Source organism: Anomaloglossus baeobatrachus, chromosome 3 (genome assembly GCF_048569485.1).
Source record: "Anomaloglossus baeobatrachus isolate aAnoBae1 chromosome 3, aAnoBae1.hap1, whole genome shotgun sequence".
Classification (NCBI taxonomy): Eukaryota; Metazoa; Chordata; class Amphibia; order Anura; family Aromobatidae; genus Anomaloglossus; species Anomaloglossus baeobatrachus.
In genome coordinates, this window is record NC_134355.1 from 149,668,567 (window position 1) to 149,696,407 (window position 27,841).

At 36.7% G+C, this 27,841-nt stretch overlaps 1 protein-coding gene, 1 long non-coding RNA gene and 18 other non-coding genes across 20 annotated transcripts; 1 reads left to right on the forward strand and 19 right to left on the reverse strand.

The window, feature by feature from the left end:
- Window positions 1–287: 287 nt before the first annotated feature.
- On the reverse strand, window positions 288–370 carry TRNAL-UAA (transfer RNA leucine (anticodon UAA)). Its single transcript has one exon. It is a non-coding gene; the product is annotated as a tRNA-Leu (tRNA).
- Window positions 371–1,181: 811 nt separating this feature from the next.
- TRNAL-UAA (transfer RNA leucine (anticodon UAA)) lies at window positions 1,182–1,264 on the reverse strand. The gene has a single exon. It is a non-coding gene; the product is annotated as a tRNA-Leu (tRNA).
- An 812-nt stretch (window positions 1,265–2,076) lies between these two features.
- TRNAL-UAA (transfer RNA leucine (anticodon UAA)) lies at window positions 2,077–2,142 on the reverse strand. The gene has a single exon. It is a non-coding gene; the product is annotated as a tRNA-Leu (tRNA).
- A 1,688-nt stretch (window positions 2,143–3,830) lies between these two features.
- On the reverse strand, window positions 3,831–3,913 carry TRNAL-UAA (transfer RNA leucine (anticodon UAA)). Its single transcript has one exon. It is a non-coding gene; the product is annotated as a tRNA-Leu (tRNA).
- Window positions 3,914–5,601: 1,688 nt separating this feature from the next.
- Window positions 5,602–5,684, reverse strand: TRNAL-UAA (transfer RNA leucine (anticodon UAA)). The gene has a single exon. It is a non-coding gene; the product is annotated as a tRNA-Leu (tRNA).
- Window positions 5,685–12,295: 6,611 nt separating this feature from the next.
- On the forward strand, window positions 12,296–12,871 carry LOC142295081 (uncharacterized). Its single transcript, XR_012751359.1, has 3 exons — window positions 12,296–12,429; window positions 12,515–12,565; window positions 12,646–12,871. It is a non-coding gene; the product is annotated as an uncharacterized LOC142295081 (long non-coding RNA).
- A 246-nt stretch (window positions 12,872–13,117) lies between these two features.
- Window positions 13,118–15,374, reverse strand: LOC142295080 (uncharacterized). Its single transcript, XM_075338151.1, has 3 exons — window positions 15,276–15,374; window positions 14,041–14,478; window positions 13,118–13,809 (listed from the first exon to the last, which is right to left on the reverse strand). Exons 2-3 carry the CDS (start codon window positions 14,476–14,478, stop codon window positions 13,222–13,224), a joined length of 1,026 nt encoding a protein of 341 aa, XP_075194266.1. The 5' UTR covers window positions 15,276–15,374; the 3' UTR covers window positions 13,118–13,221.
- Window positions 15,375–16,909: 1,535 nt separating this feature from the next.
- TRNAL-UAA (transfer RNA leucine (anticodon UAA)) lies at window positions 16,910–16,992 on the reverse strand. Its single transcript has one exon. It is a non-coding gene; the product is annotated as a tRNA-Leu (tRNA).
- Window positions 16,993–17,804: 812 nt separating this feature from the next.
- Window positions 17,805–17,887, reverse strand: TRNAL-UAA (transfer RNA leucine (anticodon UAA)). Its single transcript has one exon. It is a non-coding gene; the product is annotated as a tRNA-Leu (tRNA).
- An 812-nt stretch (window positions 17,888–18,699) lies between these two features.
- Window positions 18,700–18,765, reverse strand: TRNAL-UAA (transfer RNA leucine (anticodon UAA)). The gene has a single exon. It is a non-coding gene; the product is annotated as a tRNA-Leu (tRNA).
- An 810-nt stretch (window positions 18,766–19,575) lies between these two features.
- On the reverse strand, window positions 19,576–19,658 carry TRNAL-UAA (transfer RNA leucine (anticodon UAA)). Its single transcript has one exon. It is a non-coding gene; the product is annotated as a tRNA-Leu (tRNA).
- Window positions 19,659–20,470: 812 nt separating this feature from the next.
- On the reverse strand, window positions 20,471–20,536 carry TRNAL-UAA (transfer RNA leucine (anticodon UAA)). Its single transcript has one exon. It is a non-coding gene; the product is annotated as a tRNA-Leu (tRNA).
- An 810-nt stretch (window positions 20,537–21,346) lies between these two features.
- Window positions 21,347–21,429, reverse strand: TRNAL-UAA (transfer RNA leucine (anticodon UAA)). The gene has a single exon. It is a non-coding gene; the product is annotated as a tRNA-Leu (tRNA).
- An 812-nt stretch (window positions 21,430–22,241) lies between these two features.
- TRNAL-UAA (transfer RNA leucine (anticodon UAA)) lies at window positions 22,242–22,307 on the reverse strand. The gene has a single exon. It is a non-coding gene; the product is annotated as a tRNA-Leu (tRNA).
- Window positions 22,308–23,117: 810 nt separating this feature from the next.
- Window positions 23,118–23,200, reverse strand: TRNAL-UAA (transfer RNA leucine (anticodon UAA)). Its single transcript has one exon. It is a non-coding gene; the product is annotated as a tRNA-Leu (tRNA).
- An 813-nt stretch (window positions 23,201–24,013) lies between these two features.
- On the reverse strand, window positions 24,014–24,079 carry TRNAL-UAA (transfer RNA leucine (anticodon UAA)). The gene has a single exon. It is a non-coding gene; the product is annotated as a tRNA-Leu (tRNA).
- Window positions 24,080–24,889: 810 nt separating this feature from the next.
- Window positions 24,890–24,972, reverse strand: TRNAL-UAA (transfer RNA leucine (anticodon UAA)). Its single transcript has one exon. It is a non-coding gene; the product is annotated as a tRNA-Leu (tRNA).
- Window positions 24,973–25,784: 812 nt separating this feature from the next.
- Window positions 25,785–25,867, reverse strand: TRNAL-UAA (transfer RNA leucine (anticodon UAA)). The gene has a single exon. It is a non-coding gene; the product is annotated as a tRNA-Leu (tRNA).
- Window positions 25,868–26,679: 812 nt separating this feature from the next.
- On the reverse strand, window positions 26,680–26,745 carry TRNAL-UAA (transfer RNA leucine (anticodon UAA)). The gene has a single exon. It is a non-coding gene; the product is annotated as a tRNA-Leu (tRNA).
- An 810-nt stretch (window positions 26,746–27,555) lies between these two features.
- TRNAL-UAA (transfer RNA leucine (anticodon UAA)) lies at window positions 27,556–27,638 on the reverse strand. Its single transcript has one exon. It is a non-coding gene; the product is annotated as a tRNA-Leu (tRNA).
- Window positions 27,639–27,841: the final 203 nt, after the last annotated feature.

The following is a 27,841-nucleotide window of genomic DNA, read 5'->3' on the forward strand; positions in this document are numbered from 1 at the left end:
TACAGTATGATTGTTTACATCAATAAATCAACTACATCTTTTTCCCAAATAATTCCACATTTGTTTTTTTTAGATGTCTTTTCTTTGGTTGAAACTTGAAACTTCCTCTAGTGATCATCATACGTCGTACTAGAGCTTCAGTTTATTATAAAACCTCCACTCAATTAATTGCAATATTCATGGTTATTACAGGTATACAACTGTGCTACCGGGCAACAATATCTTTCCTGCTGTTCAGACCTATGTAGATTTTGAGATGCCTTGAAGATTTTCAAGAGTAAAACTCATACCAGGAGTGGGGTTCGAACCCACGCGGATACATATCCATTGGATCTTAAGTCCAACGCCTTAACCACTCGGCCATCCCGGTGGTTGTGTGTCAGCTTTTAGATTGTAACTGGAGCTGATGATTGATAAAAATAGTGCAATCATTAAATTTGCACTAACAGATAGCTTTATTTTATAAGGTGACTTATCAAGAGCTGTAGACCGGCCACCAATGTAGACCATACTCTTCACTGGAAATTTCATACTCCAACTTTAACTTTCCTCTGTATATTGGCTTTCATTTTTGCTCTATGTTTGGAAAGATGACCAAAACTGATCATTGGAATAAAATGTTACCTGGATTTATCAACAACGCTAAGTTAAAAAAATCGAGTTTCCTAATACAAATTTATCTTTCTACATAATGTCAATGACAAGTTCGTCACTTCACTATACTCCATGTTTTCCTAAGCAGATTTAACATTTCATCACTACCTATGCACCCTGTCATTTTCCTTTTTTGATCTAACCTTTCTAGAAGACCATATTTTATACAAATTTCTTTTATCATACTTCTGATTCGCTCATATTATTTTGACATCACGTGCTTTAAAACGTCTTTTGGAGCTACAGTATGATTGTTTACCTCAATAAATCAACTACTTCTTTTTCCCAAAAGATTCCACATTTGTTTTTTTAGATGTCTTTTCTTTGGTTGAAACTTGAAACTTCCTCTAGTGATCATCATACGTTGTACTAGAGCTTCAGTTTATTATAAAACCTCCACTCAATTAATTGCAATATTCATGGTTATTACAGGTATACAACTGTGCTACCGGGCAACAATATCTTTCCTGCTGTTCAGACCTATGTATATTTTGAGATGCCTTGAAGATTTTCAAGAGTAAAACTCATACCAGGAGTGGGGTTCGAACCCACGCGGATACACATCCATTGGATCTTAAGTCCAATGCCTTAACTACTCGGCCATCCTGGTGGTTGTGTGTCAGCTTTTAGATTGTAACTGGAGCTGATGATTGATAAAAATAGTGCAATTATTAAATTTGCACTAACAGATAGCTTTATTTTATAAGGTGACTTATCAAGAGCTGTAGACCGGCCACCAATGTAGACCATACTCTTCACTGGAAATTTCATACTCCAACTTTAACTTTCCTCTGTATATTGGCTTTCATTTTTGCTCTATGTTTAGAAAGATGACCAAAACTGATCATTGGAATAAAATGTTACCTGGATTTATCAACAACGCTAAGTTAAAAAAATCGAGTTTCCTAATACAAATTAATCTTTCCACATAATGTCAATGACAAGTTCGTCACTTCACTATACTCCATGTTTTCCTAAGCAAATTTAACATTTCATCACTACCTATGCACACTGTACTTTTCCTTTTTTGATCTAACCTTTCTAGAAGACCATATTTTATACAAATTTCTTTTATCATACTTCTGCTTCGCTCATATTAATTTGACATCATGTGCTTTAAAACGTGTTTTGGAGCTACAGTATGATTGTTTACCTCAATAAATCAACTACATCGTTTTCCCAAAAGATTCCACATTTGTTTTTTTTAGATGTCTTTTCTTTGGTTGAAACTTGAAACTTCCTCTAGTGATCATCATACGTCGTACTAGAGCTTCAGTTTATTATAAAACCTCCACTCAATTAATTGCAATATTCATGGTTATTACAGGTATACAACTGTGCTACCGGGCAACAATATCTTTCCTGCTGTTCAGACCTATGTATATTTTGAGATGCCTTGAAGATTTTCAAGAGTAAAACTCATACCAGGAGTGGGGTTCGAACCATTGGATCTTAAGTCCAACGCCTTAACCACTCAGCCATCCTGGTGGTTGTGTGTTTGCTCTTAGATTGTAATTGGTGCTGATGATTGATAAAAATAGTGCAATTATTAAATTTGCACTAACAGAGCTTTATTTTATAAGGTGACTTATCAAGAGCTGTAGACCGGCCACCAATGTAGACCATACTCTTCACTGGAAATTTCATACTCCAACTTTAACTTTCCTCTGTATATTGGCTTTCATTTTTGCTCTATGTTTAGAAAGATGACCAAAACTGATCATTGGAATAAAATGTTACCTGGATTTATCAACAACGCTAAGTTAAAAAAATCGAGTTTCCTAATACAAATTAATCTTTCCACATAATGTCAATGACAAGTTCGTCACTTCACTATACTCCATGTTTTCCTAAGCAGATTTAACATTTCATCACTACCTATGCACCCTGTACTTTTCCTTTTTTGATCTAACCTTTCTGGAAGACCATATTTTATACAAATTTCTTTTATCATACTTCTGATTCGCTCATATTATTTTGACATCATGTGCTTTAAAACTTCTTTTGGAGCTACAGTATGATTGTTTACCTCTATAAATCAACTACATCTTTTTCCCAAAAGATTCCACATTTGTTTTTTATAGATGTCTTTTCTTTGGTTGAAACTTGAAACTTCCTCTAGTGATCATCATACGTCGTACTAGAGCTTCAGTTTATTATAAAACCTCCACTCAATTAATTGCAATATTCATGGTTATTACAGGTATACAACTGTGCTACCGGGCAACAATATCTTTCCTGCTGTTCAGACCTATGTATATTTTGAGATGCCTTGAAGATTTTCAAGAGTAAAACTCATACCAGTAGTGGGGTTCGAACCATTGGATCTTAAGTCCAACGCCTTAACCACTCGGCCATCCTGGTGGTTGTGTGTCAGCTTTTAGATTGTAACTGGAGCTGATGATTGATAAAAATAGTGCAATCATTAAATTTGCACTAATAGATAGCTTTATTTTATAAGGTGACTTATCAAGAGCTGTAGACCGGCCACCAATGTAGACCATACTCTTCACTGGAAATTTCATATTCCAACTTTAACTTTCCTCTGTATATTGGCTTTCATTTTTGCTCTATGTTTAGAAAGATGACCAAAACTGATCATTGGAATAAAATGTTACCTGGATTTATCAACAACGCTAAGTTAAAAAAATCGAGTTTCCTAATACAAATTAATCTTTTTACATAATGTCAATGACAAGTTCGTCACTTCACTATACTCCATGTTTTCCTAAGCAAATTTAACATTTCATCACTACCTATGCACCCTGTACTTTTCCTTTTTTGATCTAACCTTTCTAGAAGACCATATTTTCTACAAATTTCTTTTATCATACTTCTGATTCGCTCATATTAATTTGACATCATGTGCTTTAAAACGTCTTTTGGAGCTACAGTATGATTGTTTACCTCAATAAATCAACTACATCTTTTTCCCAAAAGATTCCACATTTGTTTTTTTTAGATGTCTTTTCTTTGGTTGAAACTTGAAACTTCCTCTAGTGATCATCATACGTCGTACTAGAGCTTCAGTTTATTATAAAACCTCCACTCAATTAATTGCAATATTCATGGCTATTACAGGTATACAACTGTGCTACCGGGCAACAATATCTTTCCTGCTGTTCAGACCTATGTAGATTTTGAGATGCCTTGAAGATTTTCAAGAGTAAAACTCATACCAGGAGTGGGGTTCGAACCCACGCGGATACATATCCATTGGATCTTAAGTCCAACGCCTTAACCACTCGGCCATCCTGGTGGTTGTGAGTCAGCTTTTAGATTGTAACTGGAGCTGATGATTGATAAAAAAAGTGCAATTATTAAATTTGCACTAACAGATAGCTTTATTTTATAAGGTGACTTATCAAGAGCTGTAGACCGGCCACCAATGTAGACCATACTCTTCACTGGAAATTTCATACTCCAACTTTAACTTTCCTCTGTATATTGGCTTTCATTTTTGCTCTATGTTTAGAAAGATGACCAAAACTGATCATTGGAATAAAATGTTACCTGGATTTATCAACAACGCTAAGTTAAAAAAATCGAGTTTCCTAATACAAATTAATCTTTCCACATAATGTCAATGACAAGTTCGTCACTTCACTATACTCCATGTTTTCCTAAGCAAATTTAACATTTCATCACTACCTATGCACCCTGTACTTTTCCTTGTTTGATCTAACCTTTCTAGAAGACCATATTTTATACAAATTTCTTTTATCATACTTCTGCTTCGCTCATATTAATTTGACATCATGTGCTTTAAAACGTCTTTTGGAGCTACAGTATGATTGTTTACCTCAATAAATCAACTACATCTTTTTCCCAAAAGATTCCACATTTGTTTTTTTTAGATGTCTTTTCTTTGGTTGAAACTTGAAACTTCCTCTAGTGATCATCATACGTCGTACTAGAGCTTCAGTTTATTATAAAACCTCCACTCAATTAATTGCAATATTCATGGTTATTACAGGTATACAACTGTGCTACCGGGCAACAATATCTTTCCTGCTGTTCAGACCTATGTATATTTTGAGATGCCTTGAAGATTTTCAAGAGTAAAACTCATACCAGGAGTGGGGTTCGAACCATTGGAGCTTAAGTCCAACGCCTTAACCACTCAGCCATCCTGGTGGTTGTGTGTTTGCTTTTAGATTGTAATTGGTGCTGATGATTGATAAAAATAGTGCAATTATTAAATTTGCACTAAAAGAGCTTTATTTTATAAGGTGACTTATCAAGAGCTGTAGACCGGCCACCAATGTAGACCATACTCTTCACTGGAAATTTCATACTCCAACTTTAACTTTCCTCTGTATATTGGCTTTCATTTTTGCTCTATGTTTAGAAAGATGACCAAAACTGATCATTGGAATAAAATGTTACCTGGATTTATCAACAACGCTAAGTTAAAAAAATCGAGTTTCCTAATACAAATTAATCTTTCCACATAATGTCAATGACAAGTTCGTCACTTCACTATACTCCATGTTTTCCTAAGCAGATTTAACATTTCATCACTACCTATGCACCCTGTACTTTTCCTTTTTTGATCTAACCTTTCTGGAAGACCATATTTTATACAAATTTCTTTTATCATACTTCTGATTCGCTCATATTATTTTGACATCATGTGCTTTAAAACTTCTTTTGGAGCTACAGTATGATTGTTTACCTCTATAAATCAACTACATCTTTTTCCCAAAAGATTCCATATTTGTTTTTTTTAGATGTCTTTTCTTTGGTTGAAACTTGAAACTTCCTCTAGTGATCATCATACGTCGTACTAGAGCTTCAGTTTATTATAAAACCTCCACTCAATTACTTGCAATATTCATGGTTATTACAGGTATACAACTGTGCTACCGGGCAACAATATCTTTCCTGCTGTTGAGACCTATGTAGATTTTGAGATGCCTTGAAGATTTTCAAGAGTAAAACTCATACCAAGAGTGGGGTTCGAACCCACGCGGATACATATCCATTGGATCTTAAGTCCAACGCCTTAACCACTCGGCCATCCTGGTGGTTGTTTGTCAGCTTTTAGATTGTAACTGGAGCTGATGATTGATAAAAATAGTGCAATCATTAAATTTGCACTAACAGATAGCTTTATTTTATAAGGTGACTTATCAAGAGCTGTAGACCGGCCACCAATGTAGACCATACTCTTCACTGGAAATTTCATACTCCAACTTTAACTTTCCTCTGTATATTGGCTTTCATTTTTGCTCTATGTTTAGAAAGATGACTAAAACTGATCATTGGAATAAAATGTTACCTGGATTTATCAACAACGCTAAGTTAAAAAAATCGAGTTTCCTAATACAAATTAATCTTTCTACATAATGTCAATGACAAGTTCGTCACTTCACTATACTCCATGTTTTCCTAAGCAGATTTAACATTTCATCACTACCTATGCACCCTGTCATTTTCCTTTTTTGATCTAACCTTTCTAGAAGACCATATTTTATACAAATTTCTTTTATCATACTTCTGATTCGCTCATATTATTTTGACATCACGTGCTTTAAAACGTCTTTTGGAGCTACAGTATGATTGTTTACCTCAATAAATCAACTACTTCTTTTTCCCAAAAGATTCCACATTTGTTTTTTTAGATGTCTTTTCTTTGGTTGAAACTTGAAACTTCCTCTAGTGATCATCATACGTTGTACTAGAGCTTCAGTTTATTATAAAACCTCCACTCAATTAATTGCAATATTCATGGTTATTACAGGTATACAACTGTGCTACCGGGCAACAATATCTTTCCTGCTGTTCAGACCTATGTATATTTTGAGATGCCTTGAAGATTTTCAAGAGTAAAATTCATACCAGGAGTAGGGTTCGAACAATTATATCTTAAGTCCAAAGCCTTCACCACTCGGCCATCCTGGTGGTTGTGTGTCAGCTTTTAGATTGTAACTGGAGCTGATGATTGATAAAAATAGTGCAATCATTAAATTTGCACTAATAGATAGCTTTATTTTATAAGGTGACTTATCAAGAGCTGTAGACCGGCCACCAATGTAGACCATACTCTTCACTGGAAATTTCATATTCCAACTTTAACTTTCCTCTGTATATTGGCTTTCATTTTTGCTCTATGTTTAGAAAGATGACCAAAACTGATCATTGGAATAAAATGTTACCTGGATTTATCAACAACGCTAAGTTAAAAAAATCGAGTTTCCTAATACAAATTAATCTTTTTACATAATGTCAATGACAAGTTCGTCACTTCACTATACTCCATGTTTTCCTAATCAAATTTAACATTTCATCACTACCTATGCACCCTGTCATTTTGCTTTTTTGATCTAACCTTTCTAGAAGACCATATTTTATACAAATTTCTTTTATCATACTTCTGATTCGCTCATATTATTTTGACATCACGTGCTTTAAAACGTCTTTTGGAGCTACAGTATGATTGTTTACCTCAATAAATCAACTACTTCTTTTTCCCAAAAGATTCCACATTTGTTTTTTAGATGTCTTTTCTTTGGTTGAAACTTGAAACTTCCTCTAGTGATCATCATACGTTGTACTAGAGCTTCAGTTTATTATAAAACCTCCACTCAATTAATTGCAATATTCATGGTTATTACAGGTATACAACTGTGTTACCGGGCAACAATATCTTTCCTGCTGTTCAGACCTATGTATATTTTGAGATGCCTTGAAGATTTTCAAGAGTAAAACTCATACCAGGAGTAGGGTTCGAACCATTGGATCTTAAGTTTAAAGCCTTAACCACTCGGCCATCCTGGTGGTTGTGTGTTTGCTTTTAGATTATAACTGGTGCTGATGATTGATAAAAATAGTGCAATCATTAAATTTGCACTAAAGGCCACTTCACACATAACGAGATCGTACAACGAGATCGTTACTACGTCACAGTTTCTGTGACGCAAGAACGACTTCAATTGCGATCTCGTCATGTTTGACACGTACCAACGATTCACCCCCTGCTGCGAAATCGCTGATCGATGCCGAACAGCTTGGGCCATTTTTGGCTCGTTGGAGTCCTGCTGGGCTGCATGAATCTGTATGTTTGACACCCTATTTACGATTTCGTTGACGACCTAGATGAGATGCACGAAGGCGTGTTGTTGCGTCCCCGTTTCCACGCCCCTTCTGCGCCCATTGGTTGGCGCTGAGAACAATAGTGTTTAGTTACGTCGCCATTTCCGCGCCCCCTCTCTGCAACGATTGGTTAGCAATGAGAACACTATTGCGCTCTGATTGGGTATCACTTCATGCTTTGTTCCCTTTTGAGTCTTCTAGGAGCAAACCGGTGACTACACCCAGATTCATTCGTGCTTTGTTCCCGCTTGCTTGGTTTTCGGATCAAAGCTGCATCTTCCCTCATTCATTCCCGAGCGTGTCGCTGTATTACAGATTCATTCGTGCTTTGTTCCCGCTTGCTTGGTTTTCGGATCAAAGCCGCATCTGCACTTGTATATCCCTCATTCGTTCCCGAGCGTGTCGCTGGGAGGATCGAAACTGCGATTATTAATAGATAGCATAGACGGCTGCATTTTCTGGACGTGGTAAGTCATTTTCGTAAAGTCTATGTTACTTGTTCCATGTTTTTGTTATAGTATGGAAAGTATTTGTGTTTATAGATAGTAATTATTTTTGCGGATCATCAAAGTGGTTGGTTGTTATCTGTACACATATGTCCTTTTGTGCGTCCATCGTCCTTTTATGTGTCCTTATGTAGTATTGCTGGTTATTTTGTCTCTCTGATACAGCCGCCATTTTGTTTCTCTGACACAGTTACAGCCGCCATTTTGTTTCTCTGACACAGTTACAGCCGCCATTTTGTTTCTCTGACACAGTTACAGCCGCCATTTTGTTTCTCTGACACAGTTACAGCCGCCATTTTGTTTCTCTGACACAGTTACAGCCGCCATTTTGTTTCTCTGACACAGTTACAGCCGCCATTTGTTTCTCTGACACAGTTAGAAGTGGTGCACTTCTATGGGGGCGGCCATTTTAGTGTCTCTTTTACACCCCCCAAAAAATGTGATTGGTTTATAGCAACTTTTCTCATCTTTACATGTTTTTTTGCAGTGTGGACAACATGAACGACATGCAGCGTGTTGTGCTGGGTGCTGCATTGATGTTTGAGGCCGGTCGGCTACGTGAAGTGGAACAGAGGCGTTCCAAACGAAAGCGCCGCATGTGGACCAGAGAGTGGCTGCAGAAGAGGTACAAATACTCCCACATGCAACTGCTAAGAGAGCTCCAGGAAAATAATCCTCAGGATTTCCGCAATTTTCTGCGGATGTCAGAAGAATCATTTAGCCTTTTACTCGAAAGAGTTACGCCAATTATTCAGCGCAAGAATACAGCGATGCGTGCTGCCATCCCGGCAGATGAAAGATTGGCAGTCACGCTGCGTTTCCTGGCCACCGGACGCTCCCTGCAAGACTTACATTTTTCTTCTGCAATTTCAAGGTCCCTGCTCAGCATTCTTATTCCGGAGACATGTAGAGCAATTTTCCACAGTCTGCGTAACTACATTGAGTTCCCCAAAACTGTGGAGGAATGGCAGAAGATTGCCACCGATTTTGAACACCTTTGGCAGTTCCCAAACTGTGGTGGTGCTTTGGACGGGAAACATGTGCGGATCACTCAACCACTGAACAGCGGCTCCTATTTTTATAACTATAAGGGCTATTTCAGCATCATCCTAATGGCCCTTGTGAATGCCAATTACGAATTTATTGCTGTTGATGTTGGCATGAATGGCCGGGTTTCTGACGGTGGGGTTTTAGAACACACAGGCTTTGGTGAGCGTTTGCAAAATGGTGAACTGCATTTGCCCCCCAACTCTGACACTACCGCAAACCTTAACTTTGTATTTGTGGGCGATGAAGCCTTCCCACTTCATCCCAATCTCATGAAACCATTCCCACAGAAAAGTCTAACGGCGGAAAGACAAAGGTTCAATTATAGATTATCAAGGGCACGCAGGGTTGTGGAAAATGCCTTTGGGATAATGGCAAATCGCTTCCGCGTTTTCCACACACCAATTAACCTGAGTCTACCATCAATAGACGCAGTTGTTTTGGCCTGTTGCGCCCTTCACAACTTTCTTCGACGGCGAGATGCTATTACGTACTGTCCAACAGGCTTTGTAGACTCTGATGACTTAAATGGCGAAGTGGTGCTTGGCGAATGGCATTCTGAAGATCCCGCAATCGCAGGACTTCAACCATTGGCGCCCGGCAGAAATACCGATGATGCGAAGGCCTGTCGAGAAAAGTACTGCCAATATTTTAATGGTCCTGGTGCAATTACGTGGCAGCATTAGATAAACTTGTATTGAGCACATTTATTATGCTGAGTTTTATTTTCTTGTATTGATTGGTTTTAGAAACTTCCCTTCTTAATTTTAAAAAATATATGGTTACTTGTATTATGTTCATCACATTTATACTAATTTTAAAATATATGGTTACTTGTATTGTTATGTTCATCACATTTATAATAAAATGTCATTTTTGCAAAATGATTACTTTAATAAACAGTTGTTTTAACTTTCCACAAGATTTGTTTGTCATTCATTCACTATTAAGGGCTACTGTGGGGAGCAGTACCACCATTGCTGCCGTTACATCACCCCCGGAGGCCCCAAATTATGAATATGAAGCCTTATATATTTTCATTTGGGGTTTTTAAACGGGGACGTTTGTGCGTCCCCGAAACCTTCAAACGACATCTCTTTTTCGATTTCTTATAATTGTATGTGCGCTCGCAGTGTGTGATACCACGACCCCTTGACACAGCATTTGCGTCATGGCGCGATCTCATTTCTGCAGCAAAGATCATTCTGATTTGTTAAAAGTGCGTCGCACTTTCACCTTCAAACATAGCATTGTAATATTTCACAAATCAACAATCCCGCCATGGCCGACGGCGGCCATTGGCTGGAGCAGGATCAACAACGTCCACCCCAATCTGATTGGAGCTAGCGTTCACGTGACGCTATCGGTCGAATCAGATGTGAAGAGGCGTTACCGCGGGTGACGCAACTGCGTTTGCTACGTAGACACACCAGCGAACAATGGCGGCACGCAGGAGGGCAACAGCTTGGGGAGAGGCGGAGGTCCGTTACCTAATTAGAGAAGTGGATGCTCGCGATTATGATTGCCGTGAGGCGCAAGAGCATCCACTTCTCCATAAGAAAGCGGTATTGCGCAGGATCCAACGTGGGTTGAGGAGGAGATTTCATTTGGAGCGCACCTGCGCCCAGATCCGAAAAAAATTAGCGGATCTGCGGTACCGCTCCAGTGCCCGGATCTCTGCCATACAAGCAGAGTTACAAAACCAAGGTAGGCGCAGATGAGTGTGCCTTGGCAACGTATAATGGTGTTCTTAAATATATATCTATTTATTTTTATATATATATATATATATATATATATATCTCTATCTATCTATCTATCTATCTATCTATCTATATATATATATGTATATATATATATTTATTCTAAAAATAAATATATAAATATATAATACATATATAAATAATATATATATATATATCATATATATATAAGTCTATACATATATTTTTAAATTAAATATATATATAATTCATATTAATTATATATAAATATAAGAAAATATACATATATAATAAGTAATAAATATATTGATTTAAATGTATATATTTATGATATATATATCCTTTTACTTAATTAAAATTATATATATATAATCTATTTTATAGATCGATAGATTATATATATATATATAAAACATATAAAATATATATATATATATATATATATATAGATATATAGATACAATTCGAAAAATATATTTAGATATATATAATAATAAAAAAAAATATACATAATATATATCTATATATAATTATAAAAATATATCATATATTAATTATATATATATATAATTATAAAAATATATAATATATTAATTATATATATATATAATTATAAAAATAAATATATACAGATAATATTTAAATAATAAATATATATATTTTAATGTATATATATTTATTATATATATATATATATATATATATATATATATTTCCCATGAACTGACAACCCTCTATCAGCACACAGTTTTCATATGTTCTGATATACCTCTTGTCCTTGGCACCCAGCTTCGCCATGCTTGGCAAAACATCATTCCCTCACCACCCAGCTTTTCCCATATCAGAGAGAGCATGGCAAAGCCGGGTGCTGTGGGTAGTGGGTCTTTTTCCCTCAGCACAAAAAAATTCCATCTCCTGCTTGTATTTTTGTACCCCCTCATATCTAGTTCTCCAAATACAATATTGGCCCCCACATAGCCTTCCATATAGTATAAAGGGTTCCACATAACCCTTCAGATATTAGAATGCATCCCATAGTCCTCCATGAACTGTAATGAATTTCCTAGAGTTCTCCATGAAGTTTCATTCACCCCAGAGTTCTCCATATATTATACTGCACCACATATTCCACAATGTGTTCAAATTCACCCCCATAGTCCTTGTATAAGGTAGGCTACGTAGTCCGCCATATATTTCAATGTACCCCCCACAGTCCTATATGTATCATAACGCAACCACATTAAACTTTATATTTTCTTAAGAACCCCCAGAGGAGCAAGGGGCCGCAGAGGAGGGAGAGCATGTGCCCGAGCCCCCGGTGGATCTACAGCCACCAGAGGAGGAGGAGGAGGAGGAGGAGGAGTACCACCCACAGGGGCCACCGGCCGGATCGCCCCCCGGTAATTTTTTAATATAACATTAACGCCATATAAAGTACAAAACAAAAAGCTGTTGAGTACTATAAAGTGTTTTTTGTTATCATAGATGCTAGTCCAGGCTCCATAAGTGAGTCTGTATCGGACGAGGGGGATAACCGTAAGTCATGAATCTCCTACTTTGTAATAATAAGCAGAAATAAAAATTATGATTTATTAATTTTACCATTCCCTCCATAGGCATACCCACTTTGGCCGAAATCATGTCCTCCCAAAGAAGGATTTTGTCGGCCCACAGGAGGCTGATGGCCAGAGTGGAGCGGCATGCGGCGCTGCTGGCCCGTTATGTGGCTGGACAAGGGGAGGGCAGCAGCAACTAACGTTTTTTTTTTTTTGTTATTGTATCCATATTCATGTGTTATAAAAAATTTGAAATTGATATCTGCTGTTTGGTATGTCTCATTGCATAAAGCAAGTTAACAGCTATCACCACTCACAAACTCACCACTCACAAACATCATATTACATGTAGGCATCTGTATAGATGCACCAATCCCATTATCCACGAGGGGGGTGACTAGGCTTTACTGGTTGTTTGCTGTACATGAGTGTGTGGGTTGTGTGGTGGTATGCCAATGAGGGTGGAGTATGGTACAATCTCTGTAACTACCGTGTTTTGCCAGGGCATCACAACCATATGCTGAATTAAGTAACGCAGGCAGCAAGATTGAAACAACATAAATTTATTATTACAATGAAAATATAACAATCAATTGAAATTAATTTCAAATAACAAAACAACAACAATAACAAAATTTAGTGGCCGTCTTCATATTGGTGGACATATTCAGGCCGGGTGGGAGATGACAGTTGGCTTAAAAATGAATCATTTGAATACCTGGGATAATGTGGGGGGGGAAACTGTGGGGGGGGATACTGTGGGGGGGGATACTGTGGGGGGTGGTCAAGCTGCAAGCGTGGTGGATGCATCCTGTTCGGTGTACTTTGCAGGGGCTGGCGAGGAATCCATGTATTAGAATCATGGGACTGGTTCTTCTTGCATATCGTGTCATTGTCATCCAGTTCTCCTCGGCCTGCCTTTCTTAGGACTTCCAACATCAGTCTTTCGGCTTGCTCCCTCTGTGTGGAATCCAATTTGCAGAGTCTGTCCGATGCAAATGCGGCAAAGCTATCGACTGGGGTGCTTTTTGGCTGTGATAGCAGTTGGGTTGCCAAAGAATAAAATTCAGCCGATGTCACAGGGGTGTTGGCCTTCTTTTTGCGTAACTGTCTTCGCCGCATTTCACCAGAGGGTGCAGGTGCCTCATTATCCTCCACAATAGGCTCGCTCGATGTGGTGGGGTTCTCATTCAATTGGGGCCTCACCATATCTGTCTGAGGGTTCTGCGGGAACAGAAAAATAAATGTTAATTAAAAGTCATACATTAATAGTTAGTAAATTTAATTAAAGTGTGACAAAATTGTATTGGAGTGTACTTATCTGAACTGGAAGGGATAACATTTCCAAACTGCACAATAAATCATGGCAACAATAAGTTACTATTTTGTGTTCCTCAATGGCATGTACATAAAAAGTTTGAATACTATGTAACGTGAAGCAAATAAGGTACTTACATCTACAACAGCGGAGGTGTTGTCATCGATCGGGATGTCATCGTTTTCAATGTCTGCTTCCAGGTCTACGTTTCTTTGGTAGGAGCTTTCCATCATTCGTGGTAGCTCCTGGTCCCTTGTGAATTCCAGGAGATTGAAATACCACAAGGGAGAAACATATACCTGGTCAGTGCCGGCCCCTGACTTTTTTGATTTGTCCACCTTATTTGCTTCTTTCTTATATACAGTCCTCAAGCCTTGGATCTTCTTTTTTACTACTTTGACATCCACCGCCTCGCCTCCACTGTGTTTTTTAAAAAGATCCACCAGTTGGGCATAGGCGGCTTGTTTTTTTATTCTGTCTGAATATTCTGTGGATTTGATTCTCCACAAGCAGGGCAGTGATTGATACAAATCCAACAGCTCACGCACAAAGTCTTCTTTGTTATAATAAGCCATCTGAAATAAAGAATGAAAAATTTATATGTAAACATAAAAGAAGTTGCAATAAACCGATCACAATTTGTGGTTATGGTGTGGCAGAGACTAAAATGGCCGCCCCTATGTGTGGCAGAAACACAAAATGGCGGCTGTAGCTGAGAGACAAAAGATGAAAAAAATCCAGCACTCAAAGCATTCAACTGAAATTGTTTTATATTTTATTCATGGATCTGTGTAATTATTAAAGACGTTTCGGTCATCCGACCTTCATCAGTTTACACAGAAAAGGTTCTGTAGACAGTATGTGACATTGACTGCAGACCGGGACGGGCAGCTTTTTCCTCTGGTCCAGCTTTTTCATATATTTCTACAGAACCTTTTATGCGTAAACTGATGAAGGTCGGATGACGGAAACGTCTTTAATAATTACAGAGATCCATGAATAAAATATAAAACAATTTCAGTTAAATGCTTTGAGTGCTGGATTTTTTTCATTTTTTGATCTGGGGTGGGACCCTATCCAAGCACCAGCGACTATAGAAGGAGTGCCACATTTCTATATTTTATTTAATGAGAGACAAAAGAGCCAGCAATGCTAGGATAGGACACATTACAAACAGCACTATGGAGAGACCCCTCTTTAAAAGGCATTATACACGCACAGATAAAAGCCAGCAACTTTAATTAACTCACATAATAACTATTAACATATATCTAACAGCAATCAACTCACATAATAAATATTAACATATATCTTAACAGCAAGAACATTATTCAAAAAAAAGCCCACCCCCCCAACAAGAAAAAAGACCTACCTTTTCAAAGAAGTGTATATCAATGTAGAATCCAAGCGGAATCGCAAATACGATCTCACCGACACTCGACAGCACTGCAAGGATACTCCAGGTGCAACTGCGGCTTCGATCCGAAAAACACACCAACAAAGCGTCCGGGTACAATGGACGAAGGAATCAGGGTGGAGACGCAGGTTCTATCTCAAAGCAAAGCGCAAAAGAAGTGACAAAGGGTGGACGCGATCCAAAATTTAACCGCTAGATACGCCCCCTGCATGCCCAATCAGAACGCAGTATTGGCCGCCAATGAAAGCGGAGGGGGGTATGGAAAAGGCGACGCAAATGTGACTCACTGCATAATGGGATTGGAATCGTTAACATAGTAGCTGTGTGACAGGGTCCTTATCAATCAGAGCGGAGGGGGTGGAAAAGGCGACGCCCGCCCGGCCGCCCAATCAGAACGCAGTATTGGCCGCCAAAGAAAGCGGAGGAGGGTATGGAAAAGGCGACGCAAATGCACGCCTACGTGACTCACTGCATAATGGGATTGGAATCGTTAACATAGTAGCTGTGTGACAGGGTCCTTATCAATCAGAGCGGAGGGGGTGGAAAAGGCGACGCCCGCCCGGCCGCCCAATCAGAACGCAGTATTGGCCGCCAATGAAAGCGGAAAAGGCGACACAAATGCACGCCTACGTGACTCACTGCATTTTACTACGCCCCTAATGGGATTGGAATCGTTAACATAGTAGCTGTGTGACAGGGTCCCAGCGATTTCAAAGATCGTTATACGGGACGCATGCTCGTTCATAAACTCGTTATGTGTGACACCCAACATGCGATTTCAACAACGACTCATAAACGATCCAGAAAGTGTGACGTAGTAGCGATCTCGTTCACGATCTCGTTATGTGTGACTGGACCTTAACAGAGCTTTATTTTATAAGGTGACTTATCAAGAGTTTTAGACCGGCCACCAATGTAGACCATACTCTTCACTGGAAATTTCATACTCCAACTTTAACTTTCCTCTGAATATTGGCTTTCATTTTTGCTCTATGTTTAGAAAGATGACCAAAACTGATCATTGGAATAAAATGTTACCTGGATTTATCAACAACGCTAAGTTAAAAAAATCGAGTTTCCTAATACAAATTAATCTTTCCACATAATGTCAATGACAAGTTCGTCACTTCACTATACTCCATGTTTTCCTAAGCAAATTTAACATTTCATCACTACCTTTGCACCCTGTACTTTTCCTTTTTTGATCTAACCTTTCTGGAAGACCATATTTTATACAAATTTCTTTTATCATACTTCTGATTCGCTCATATTATTTTGACATCATGTGCTTTAAAACTTCTTTTGGAGCTACAGTATGATTGTTGACCTCTAAAAATCAACTACATCTTTTTCCCAAAAGATTCCACATTTGTTTTTTTTAGATGTCTTTTCTTTAGTTGAAACTTGCTCTAGTGATCATCATACGTTGTACTAGAGCTTCAGTTTATTATAAAACCTCCAATCAATTAATTGCAGTATTCATGGTTATTACAATTATACAACTGTGCTACCGGGCAACAATATCTTTCCTGCTCTTCAGACCTATGTATATTTTGAGATGCCTTGAAGATTTTCAAGAGTAAAACTCATACCAGGAGTGGGGTTCGAACCCACGCGGATACATATCCATTGGATCTTAAGTCCAACGCCTTAACCACTCGGCCATCCTGGTGGTTGTGTGTCAGCTTTTAGATTGTAACTGGAGCTGATGATTGATAAAAATAGTGCAATCATTAAATTTGCACTAATAGATAGCTTTATTTTATAAGGTGACTTATCAAGAGCTGTAGACCGGCCATCAATGTAGACCATACTCTTCACTGGAAATTTCATATTCCAACTTTAACTTTCCTCTGTATATTGGCTTTCATTTTTGCTCTATGTTTAGAAAGATGACCAAAACTGATCACTGGAATAAAATGTTACCTGGATTTATCAACAACGCTAAGTTAAAAAAATCGAGTTTCCTAATACAAATTAATCTTTCCACATAATGTCAATGACAAGTTCGTCACTTCACTATACTCCATGTTTTCCTAAGCAGATTTAACATTTCATCACTACCTATGCACCCTGTCATTTTCCTTTTTTGATCTAACCTTTCTAGAAGACCATATTTTATACAAATTTCTTTTATCATACTTCTGATTCGCTCATATTAATTTGACATCATGTGCTTTAAAACGTCTTTTGGAGCTACAGTATGATTGTTTACCTCAATAAATCAACTACATCGTTTTCCCAAAAGATTCCACATTTGTTTTTTTTAGATGTCTTTTCTTTGGTTGAAACTTGAAACTTCCTCTAGTGATCATCATACGTCGTACTAGAGCTTCAGTTTATTATAAAACCTCCACTCAATTAATTGCAATATTCATGGCTATTACAGGTATACAACTGTGCTACCGGGCAACAATATCTTTCCTGCTGTTCAGACCTATGTAGATTTTGAGATGCCTTGAAGATTTTCAAGAGTAAAACTCATACCAGGAGTGGGGTTCGAACCCACTCGGAAACTTATCCATTGGATTTTAAGTCCAATGCCTTAACCACTCGGCCATCCTGGTGGTTGTTTGCCAGCTTTTAGATTGTAACTGGAGCTGATGATTGATAAAAATAGTGCAATCATTAAATTTGCACTAATAGATAGCTTTATTTTATAAGGTGACTTATCAAGAGCTGTAGACCGGCCACCAATGTAGACCATACTCTTCACTGGAAATTTCATACTCCAACTTTAACTTTCCTCTGTATATTGGCTTTCATTTTTGCTCTATGTTTAGAAAGATGACTAAAACTGATCATTGGAATAAAATGTTACCTGGATTTATCAACAACGCTAAGTTAAAAAAATCGAGTTTCCTAATACAAATTAATCTTTCTACATAATGTCAATGACAAGTTCGTCACTTCACTATACTCCATGTTTTCCTAAGCAGATTTAACATTTCATCACTACCTATGCACCCTGTCATTTTCCTTTTTTGATCTAACCTTTCTAGAAGACCATATTTTATACAAATTTCTTTTATCATACTTCTGATTCGCTCATATTATTTTGACATCACGTGCTTTAAAACGTCTTTTGGAGCTACAGTATGATTGTTTACCTCAATAAATCAACTACTTCTTTTTCCCAAAAGATTCCACATTTGTTTTTTTTAGATGTCTTTTCTTTGGTTGAAACTTGAAACTTCCTCTAGTGATCATCATACGTCGTACTAGAGCTTAAGTTTATTATAAAACCTCCACTCAATTAATTGCAATATTCATGGTTATTACAGGTATACAACTGTGCTACCGGGCAACAATATCTTTCCTGCTGTTCAGACCTATGTATATTTTGAGATGCCTTGACGATTTTCAAGAGTAAAACTCATACCAGGAGTAGGGTTCGAACCATTGGATCTTAAGTCCAAAGCCTTAACCACTCGGCCATCCTGGTGGTTGTGTGTTTGCTTTTAGATTGTAACTGGTGCTGATGATTGATAAAAATAGTGCAATCATTAAATTTGCACTAACAGAGCTTTATTTTATAAGGTGACTTATCAAGAGCTGTAGACCGGCCACCAATGTAGACCATACTCTTCACTGGAAATTTCATACTCCAACTTTAACTTTCCTCTGTATATTGGCTTTCATTTTTGCTCTATGTTTAGAAAGATGACCAAAACTGATCATTGTAATAAAATGTTACCTGGATTTATCAACAACGCAAAGTTAAAAAACTCGAGTTTCCTAATACAAATTAATCTTTCCACATAATGTCAATGACAAGTTCGTCACTTCACTATACTCCATGTTTTCCTAAGCAGATTTAACATTTCATCACTACCTATGCACCCTGTACTTTTCCTTTTTTGATCTAACCTTTCTAGAAGACCATATTTTATACAAATTTCTTTTATCATACTTCTGATTCGCTCATATTAATTTGACATCATGTGCTTTAAAACGTCTTTTGGAGCTACAGTATGATTGTTTACCTCAATAAATCAACTACATCTTTTTCCCAAAAGATTCCACATTTGTTTTTTTTAGATGTCTTTTCTTTGGTTGAAACTTGAAACTTCCTCTAGTGATCATCATACGTCGTACTAGAGCTTCAGTTTATTATAAAACCTCCACTCAATTAATTGCAATATTCATGGCTATTACAGGTATACAACTGTGCTACCGGGCAACAATATCTTTCCTGCTGTTCAGACCTATGTAGATTTTGAGATGCCTTGAAGATTTTCAAGAGTAAAACTCATACCAGGAGTGGGGTTCGAACCCACTCGGAAACATATCCATTGGATCTTATGTCCAACGCCTTAACCACTCGGCCATCCTGGTGGTTGTTTGCCAGCTTTTAGATTGTAACTGGAGCTGATGATTGATAAAAATAGTGCAATCATTAAATTTGCAATAACAGATAGCTTTATTTTATAAGGTGACTTATCAAGAGCTGTAGACCGGCCACCAATGTAGACCATACTCTTCACTGGAAATTTCATACTCCAACTTTAACTTTCCTCTGTATATTGGCTTTCATTTTTGCTCTATGTTTAGAAAGATGACTAAAACTGATCATTGGAATAAAATGTTACCTGGATTTATCAACAACGCTAAGTTAAAAAAATCGAGTTTCCTAATACAAATTAATCTTTCTACATAATGTCAATGACAAGTTCGTCACTTCACTATACTCCATGTTTTCCTAAGCAGATTTAACATTTCATCACTACCTATGCACCCTGTCATTTTCCTTTTTTGATCTAACCTTTCTAGAAGACCATATTTTATACAAATTTCTTTTATCATACTTCTGATTCGCTCATATTATTTTGACATCACGTGCTTTAAAACGTCTTTTGGAGCTACAGTATGATTGTTTACCTCAATAAATCAACTACTTCTTTTTCCCAAAAGATTCCACATTTGTTTTTTTTAGATGTCTTTTCTTTGGTTGAAACTTGAAACTTCCTCTAGTGATCATCATACGTTGTACTAGAGCTTAAGTTTATTATAAAACCTCCACTCAATTAATTGCAATATTCATGGTTATTACAGGTATACAACTGTGCTACCGGGCAACAATATCTTTCCTGCTGTTCAGACCTATGTATATTTTGAGATGCCTTGACGATTTTCAAGAGTAAAACTCATACCAGGAGTAGGGTTCGAACCATTGGATCTTAAGTCCAAAGCCTTAACCACTCGGCCATCCTGGTGGTTGTGTGTTTGCTTTTAGATTGTAACTGGTGCTGATGATTGATAAAAATAGTGCAATCATTAAATTTGCACTAACAGAGCTTTATTTTATAAGGTGACTTATCAAGAGCTGTAGACCGGCCACCAATGTAGACCATACTCTTCACTGGAAATTTCATACTCCAACTTTAACTTTCCTCTGTATATTGGCTTTCATTTTTGCTCTATGTTTAGAAAGATGACCAAAACTGATCATTGTAATAAAATGTTACCTGGATTTATCAACAACGCAAAGTTAAAAAACTCGAGTTTCCTAATACAAATTAATCTTTCCACATAATGTCAATGACAAGTTCGTCACTTCACTATACTCCATGTTTTCCTAAGCAGATTTAACATTTCATCACTACCTATGCACCCTGTACTTTTCCTTTTTTGATCTAACCTTTCTGGAAGACCATATTTTAAACAAATTTCTTTTATCATACTTCTGATTCGCTCATATTATTTTGACATCATGTGCTTTAAAACTTCTTTTGGAGCTACAGTATGATTGTTTACCTCTATAAATCAACTACATCTTTTTCCCAAAAGATTCCACATTTGTTTTTTTTAGGTGTCTTTACTTTGGTTGAAACTTGAAACTTCCTCTAGTGATCATCATACATCGTACTAGAGCTTCAGTTTATTATAAAACATCCACTCAATTAATTGCAATATTCATGGTTATTACAGGTATACAACTGTGCTACCGGGCAACAATATCTTTCCTACTGTTCAGACCTATGTAGATTTTGAGATGCCTTGAAGATTTTCAAGAGTATAACTCATACCAGGAGTGGGGTTCGAACCCACGCGGATACATATCCATTGGATCTTAAGTCCAACGCCTTAACCACTCGGCCATCCTGGTGGTTGTGTGTTTAATTTTAGATTGTAACTGGAGCTGATGATTGATAAAAATAGTGCAATCATTAAATTTGCACTAACAGATAGCTTTATTTTATAAGGTGACTTATCAAGAGCTGTAGACCGGCCACCAATGTAGACCATACTCTTCACTGGAAATTTCATACTCCAACTTTAACTTTTCTCTGAATATTGGCTTTCATTTTTGCTCTATGTTTAGAAAGATGACCAAAACTGATCATTGGAATAAAATGTTACCTGGATTTATCAACAACGCAAAGTTAAAAAACTCGAGTTTCCTAATACAAATTAATCTTTCCACATAATGTCAATGACAAGTTCGTCACTTCACTATACTCCATGTTTTCCTAAGCAGATTTAACATTTCATCACTACCTATGCACCCTGTCATTTTCCTTTTTTGATCTAACCTTTCTAGAAGACCATATTTTATACAAATTTCTTTTATCATACTTCTGATTCGCTCATATTAATTTGACATCATGTGCTTTAAAACTTCTTTTGGAGCTACAGTATGATTGTTTACCTCTATAAATCAACTACATCTTTTTCCCAAAAGATTCCACATTTGTTTTTTTTAGATGTCTTTTCTTTGGTTGAAACTTGAAACTTCCTCTAGTGATCATCATACATTGTACTAGAGCTTCAGTTTATTATAAAACCTCCACTCAATTAATTGCAATATTCATGGTTATTACAGGTATACAACTGTGCTACCGGGCAACAATATCTTTCCTGCTGTTCAGACCTATGTATATTTTGAGATGCCTTGAAGATTTTCAAGAGTAAAACTCATACCAGGAGTGGGGTTCGAACCATTGGATCTTAAGTCCAACGCCTTAACCACTCGGCCATCCTGGTGGTTGTGTGTTTGCTTTTAGATTGTAACTGGTGCTGATGATTGATAAAAATAGTGCAATCATTAAATTTGCACTAACAGAGCTTTATTTTATAAGGTGACTTATCAAGAGCTATAGACCGGCCACCAATGTAGACCATACTCTTCACTGGAAATTTCATACTCCAACTTTAACTTTCCTCTGTATATTGGCTTTCATTTTTGCTCTATGTTTAGAAAGATGACCAAAACTGATCATTGTAATAAAATGTTACCTGGATTTATCAACAACGCAAAGTTAAAAAACTCGAGTTTCCTAATACAAATTAATCTTTCCACATAATGTCAATGACAAGTTCGTCACTTCACTATACTCCATGTTTTCCTAAGCAGATTTAACATTTCATCACTACCTATGCACCCTGTACTTTTCCTTTTTTGATCTAACCTTTCTGGAAGACCATATTTTAAACAAATTTCTTTTATCATACTTCTGATTCGCTCATATTATTTTGACATCATGTGCTTTAAAACTTCTTTTGGAGCTACAGTATGATTGTTTACCTCTATAAATCAACTACATCTTTTTCCCAAAAGATTCCACATTTGTTTTTTTTAGGTGTCTTTACTTTGGTTGAAACTTGAAACTTCCTCTAGTGATCATCATAAATCGTACTAGAGCTTCAGTTTATTATAAAACATCCACTCAATTAATTGCAATATTCATGGTTATTACAGGTATACAACTGTGCTACCGGGCAACAATATCTTTCCTTCTGTTCAGACCTATGTAGATTTTGAGATGCCTTGAAGATTTTCAAGAGTATAACTCATACCAGGAGTGGGGTTCGAACCCACGCGGATACATATCCATTGGATCTTAAGTCCAACGCCTTAACCACTCGGCCATCCTGGTGGTTGTGTGTTTAATTTTAGATTGTAACTGGAGCTGATGATTGATAAAAATAGTGCAATCATTAAATTTGCACTAACAGATAGCTTTATTTTATAAGGTGACTTATCAAGAGCTGTAGACCGGCCACCAATGTAGACCATACTCTTCACTGGAAATTTCATACTCCAACTTTAACTTTCCTCTGTATATTGGCTTTCATTTTTGCTCTATGTTTAGAAAGATGACCAAAACTGATCATTGGAATAAAATGTTACCTGGATTTATCAACAACGCTAAGTTAAAAAAAATCGAGTTTCCTAATACAAATTAATCTTTCCACATAATGTCAATGACAAGTTCGTCACTTCACTATACTCCATGTTTTCCTAAGCAAATTTAACATTTCATCACTACCTATGCACCCTGTACTTTTCCTTTTTTGATCTAACCTTTCTAGAAGACCATATTTTATACAAATTTCTTTTATCATACTTCTGATTCGCTCATATTAATTTGACATCATGTGCTTTAAAACTTCTTTTGGAGCTACAGTATGATTGTTTACCTCTATAAATCAACTACATCTTTTTCCCAAAAGATTCCACATTTGTTTTTTTTAGATGTCTTTTCTTTGGTTGAAACTTGAAACTTCCTCTAGTGATCATCATACATTGTACTAGAGCTTCAGTTTATTATAAAACCTCCACTCAATTAATTGCAATATTCATGGTTATTACAGGTATACAACTGTGCTACCGGGCAACAATATCTTTCCTGCTGTTCAGACCTATGTATATTTTGAGATGCCTTGAAGATTTTCAAGAGTAAAACTCATACCAGGAGTGGGGTTCGAACCATTGGATCTTAAGTCCAACGCCTTAACCACTCGGCCATCCTGGTGGTTGTGTGTTTGCTTTTAGATTGTAACTGGTGCTGATGATTGATAAAAATAGTGCAATCATTAAATTTGCACTAACAGAGCTTTATTTTATAAGGTGACTTATCAAGAGCTATAGACCGGCCACCAATGTAGACCATACTCTTCACTGGAAATTTCATACTCCAACTTTAACTTTTCTCTGAATATTGGCTTTCATTTTTGCTCTATGTTTAGAAAGATGACCAAAACTGATCATTGGAATAAAATGTTACCTGGATTTATCAACAACGCAAAGTTAAAAAACTCGAGTTTCCTAATACAAATTAATCTTTCCACATAATGTCAATGACAAGTTCGTCACTTCACTATACTCCATGTTTTCCTAAGCAGATTTAACATTTCATCACTACCTATGCACCCTGTACTTTTCCTTTTTTGATCTAACCTTTCTGGAAGACCATATTTTATACAAATTTCTTTTATCATACTTCTGATTCGCTCATATTAATTTGACATCATGTGCTTTAAAACTTCTTTTGGAGCTACAGTATGATTGTTTACCTCTATAAATCAACTACATCTTTTTCCCAAAAGATGCCACATTTGTTTTTTTTAGGTGTCTTTTCTTTGGTTGAAACTTGAAACTTCGTCTAGTGATCATCATACGTCGTACTAGAGCTTCAGTTTATTATAAAACCTCCACTCAATTAATTGCAATATTCATGGTTATTACAGGTATACAACTGTGCTACCGGGCAACAATATCTTTATTGCTGTTCAGACCTATGTAGATTTTGAGATGCCTTGAAGATTTTCAAGAGTAAAACTCATACCAGGAGTGGGGTTCGAACGCACGCGGATACATATCCATTGGATCTTAAGTCCAACGCCTTAACCACTCGGCCATCCTGGTGGTTGTGTGTCAGCTTTTAGATTGTAACTGGAGCTGATGATTGATAAAAATAGTGCAATCATTAAATTTGCACTAACAGATAGCTTTATTTTATAAGCTGACTTATCAAGAGCTGTAGACCGGCCACCAATGTAGACCATACTCTTCACTGGAAATTTCATACTCCAACTTTAACTTTCCTCTGTATATTGGCTTTCATTTTTGCTCTATGTTTAGAAAGATGACTAAAACTGATCATTGGAATAAAATGTTACCTGGATTTATCAACAACGCTAAGTTAAAAAAATCGAGTGTACTAATACAAATTAATCTTTCCACATAATGTCAACGACAAGTTCGTCACTTCACTATACTCCATGTTTTCCTAAGCAGATTTAACATTTCATCACTACCTATGCACCCTGTACTTTTCCTTTTTTGATCTAACCTTTCTGGAAGACCATATTTTATACAAATTTCTTTTATCAAACTTCTGATTCGCTCATATTATTTTGACATCATGTGCTTTAAAACTTCTTTTGGAGCTACAGTATGATTGTTTACCTCTATAAATCAACTACATCTTTTTCCCAAAAGATTCCACATTTGCTTTTTTTAGATGTCTTTTCTTTGGTTGAAACTTGAAACTTCCTCTAGTGATCATCATACGTCGTACTAGAGCTTCAGTTTATTATAAAACCTCCACTCAATTAATTGCAATATTCATGGTTATTACAGGTAGACAACTGTGCTACCGGGCAACAATATCTTTCCTGCTGTTCAGACCTATGTAGATTTTGAGATGCCTTGAAGATTTTCAAGAGTAAAACTCATACCAGGAGTGGGGTTCGAACCCACGCGGATACATATCCATTGGATCTTAAGTCCAACGCCTTAACCACTCGGCCATCCTGGTGGTTGTGTATCAGCTTTACGATTGTAACTGGAGCTGATGATTGATAAAAATAGTGCAATCATTAAATTTGCACTAACAGATAGCTTTATTTTATAAGGTGACTTATCAAGAGCTGTAGACCGGCCACGAATGTAGACCATGCTCTTCACTGGAAATTTCATACTCCAACTTTAACTTTCCTCTGTATATTGGCTTTCATTTTTGCTCTATGTTTAGAAAGATGACCAAAACTGATCATTGGAATAAAATGTTACCTGGATTTATCAACAACGCTAAGTTAAAAAAATCGAGTTTCCTAATACAAATTAATCTTTCTACATAATGTCAATGACAAGTTCATCACTTCACTATACTCCATGTTTTCCTAAGCAGATTTAACATTTCATCACTACCTATGCACCCTGTACTTTTCCTTTTTTGATCTAACGTTTCTAGAAGACCATATTTTATACAAATTTCTTTTATCATACTTCTGATTCGCTCATATTATTTTGACATCACGTGCTTTAAAACGTCTTTTGGAGCTACAGTATGATTGTTTACCTCAATAAATCAACTACTTCTTTTTCCCAAAAGATTCCACATTTGTTTTTTTTAGATGTCTTTTCTTTGGTTGAAACTTGAAACTTCCTCTAGTGATCATCATACGTTGTACTAGAGCTTCAGTTTATTATAAAACCTCCACTCAATTAATTGCAATATTCATGGTTATTACAGGTATACAACTGTGCTACCGGGCAACAATATCTTTCCTGCTGTTAAGACCTATGTATATTTTGAGATGCCTTGAAGATTTTCAAGAGTAAAGCTCATACCAGGAGTGGGGTTCGAACCATTGGATCTTAAGTCCAACGCCTTAACCACTCGGCCATCCTGGTGGTTGTGTGTTAGCTTTTAGATTGTAACTGGTGCTGATGATTGATAATAATAGTGCAATCATTAAATTTGCACTAACAGAGCTTTATTTTATAAGGTGACTTATCAAGAGCTGTAGACCGGCCACCAATGTAGACCATACTCTTCACTGGAAATTTCATACTCCAACTTTAACTTTCCTCTGAATATTGGCTTTCATTTTTGCTCTATGTTTAGAAAGATGACCAAAACTGATCATTGGAATAAAATGTTACCTGGATTTATCAACAACGCTAAGTTAAAAAAATCGAGTTTCCTAATACAAATTAATCTTTCCACATAATGTCAATGACAAGTTCGTCACTTCACTATACTCCATGTTTTCCTAATCAGATTTAACATTTCATCACTACCTATGCACCCTGTACTTTTCCTTTTTTGATCTAACCTTTCTGGAAGACCATATTTTATACAAATTTCTTTTATCATACTTCTGATTCGCTCATATTAATTTGACATCATGTGCTTTAAAACTTCTTTTGGAGCTACAGTATGATTGTTTACCTCTATAAATCAACTACATCTTTTTCCCAAAAGATGCCACATTTGTTTTTTTTAGGTGTCTTTTCTTTGGTTGAAACTTGAAACTTCGTCTAGTGATCATCATACGTCGTACTAGAGCTTCAGTTTATTATAAAACCTCCACTCAATTAATTGCAATATTCATGGTTATTACAGGTATACAACTGTGCTACCGGGCAACAATATCTTTCCTGCTGTTCAGACCTATGTAGATTTTGAGATGCCTTGAAGATTTTCAAGAGTAAAACTCATACCAGGAGTGGGGTTCGAACGCACGCGGATACATATCCATTGGATCTTAAGTCCAACGCCTTAACCACTCGGCCATCCTGGTGGTTGTGTGTCAGCTTTTAGATTGTAACTGGAGCTGATGATTGATAAAAATAGTGCAATCATTAAATTTGCACTAACAGATAGCTTTATTTTATAAGGTGACTTATCAAGAGCTGTAGACCGGCCACCAATGTAGACCATACTCTTCACTGGAAATTTCATACTCCAACTTTAACTTTCCTCTGTATATTGGCTTTCATTTTT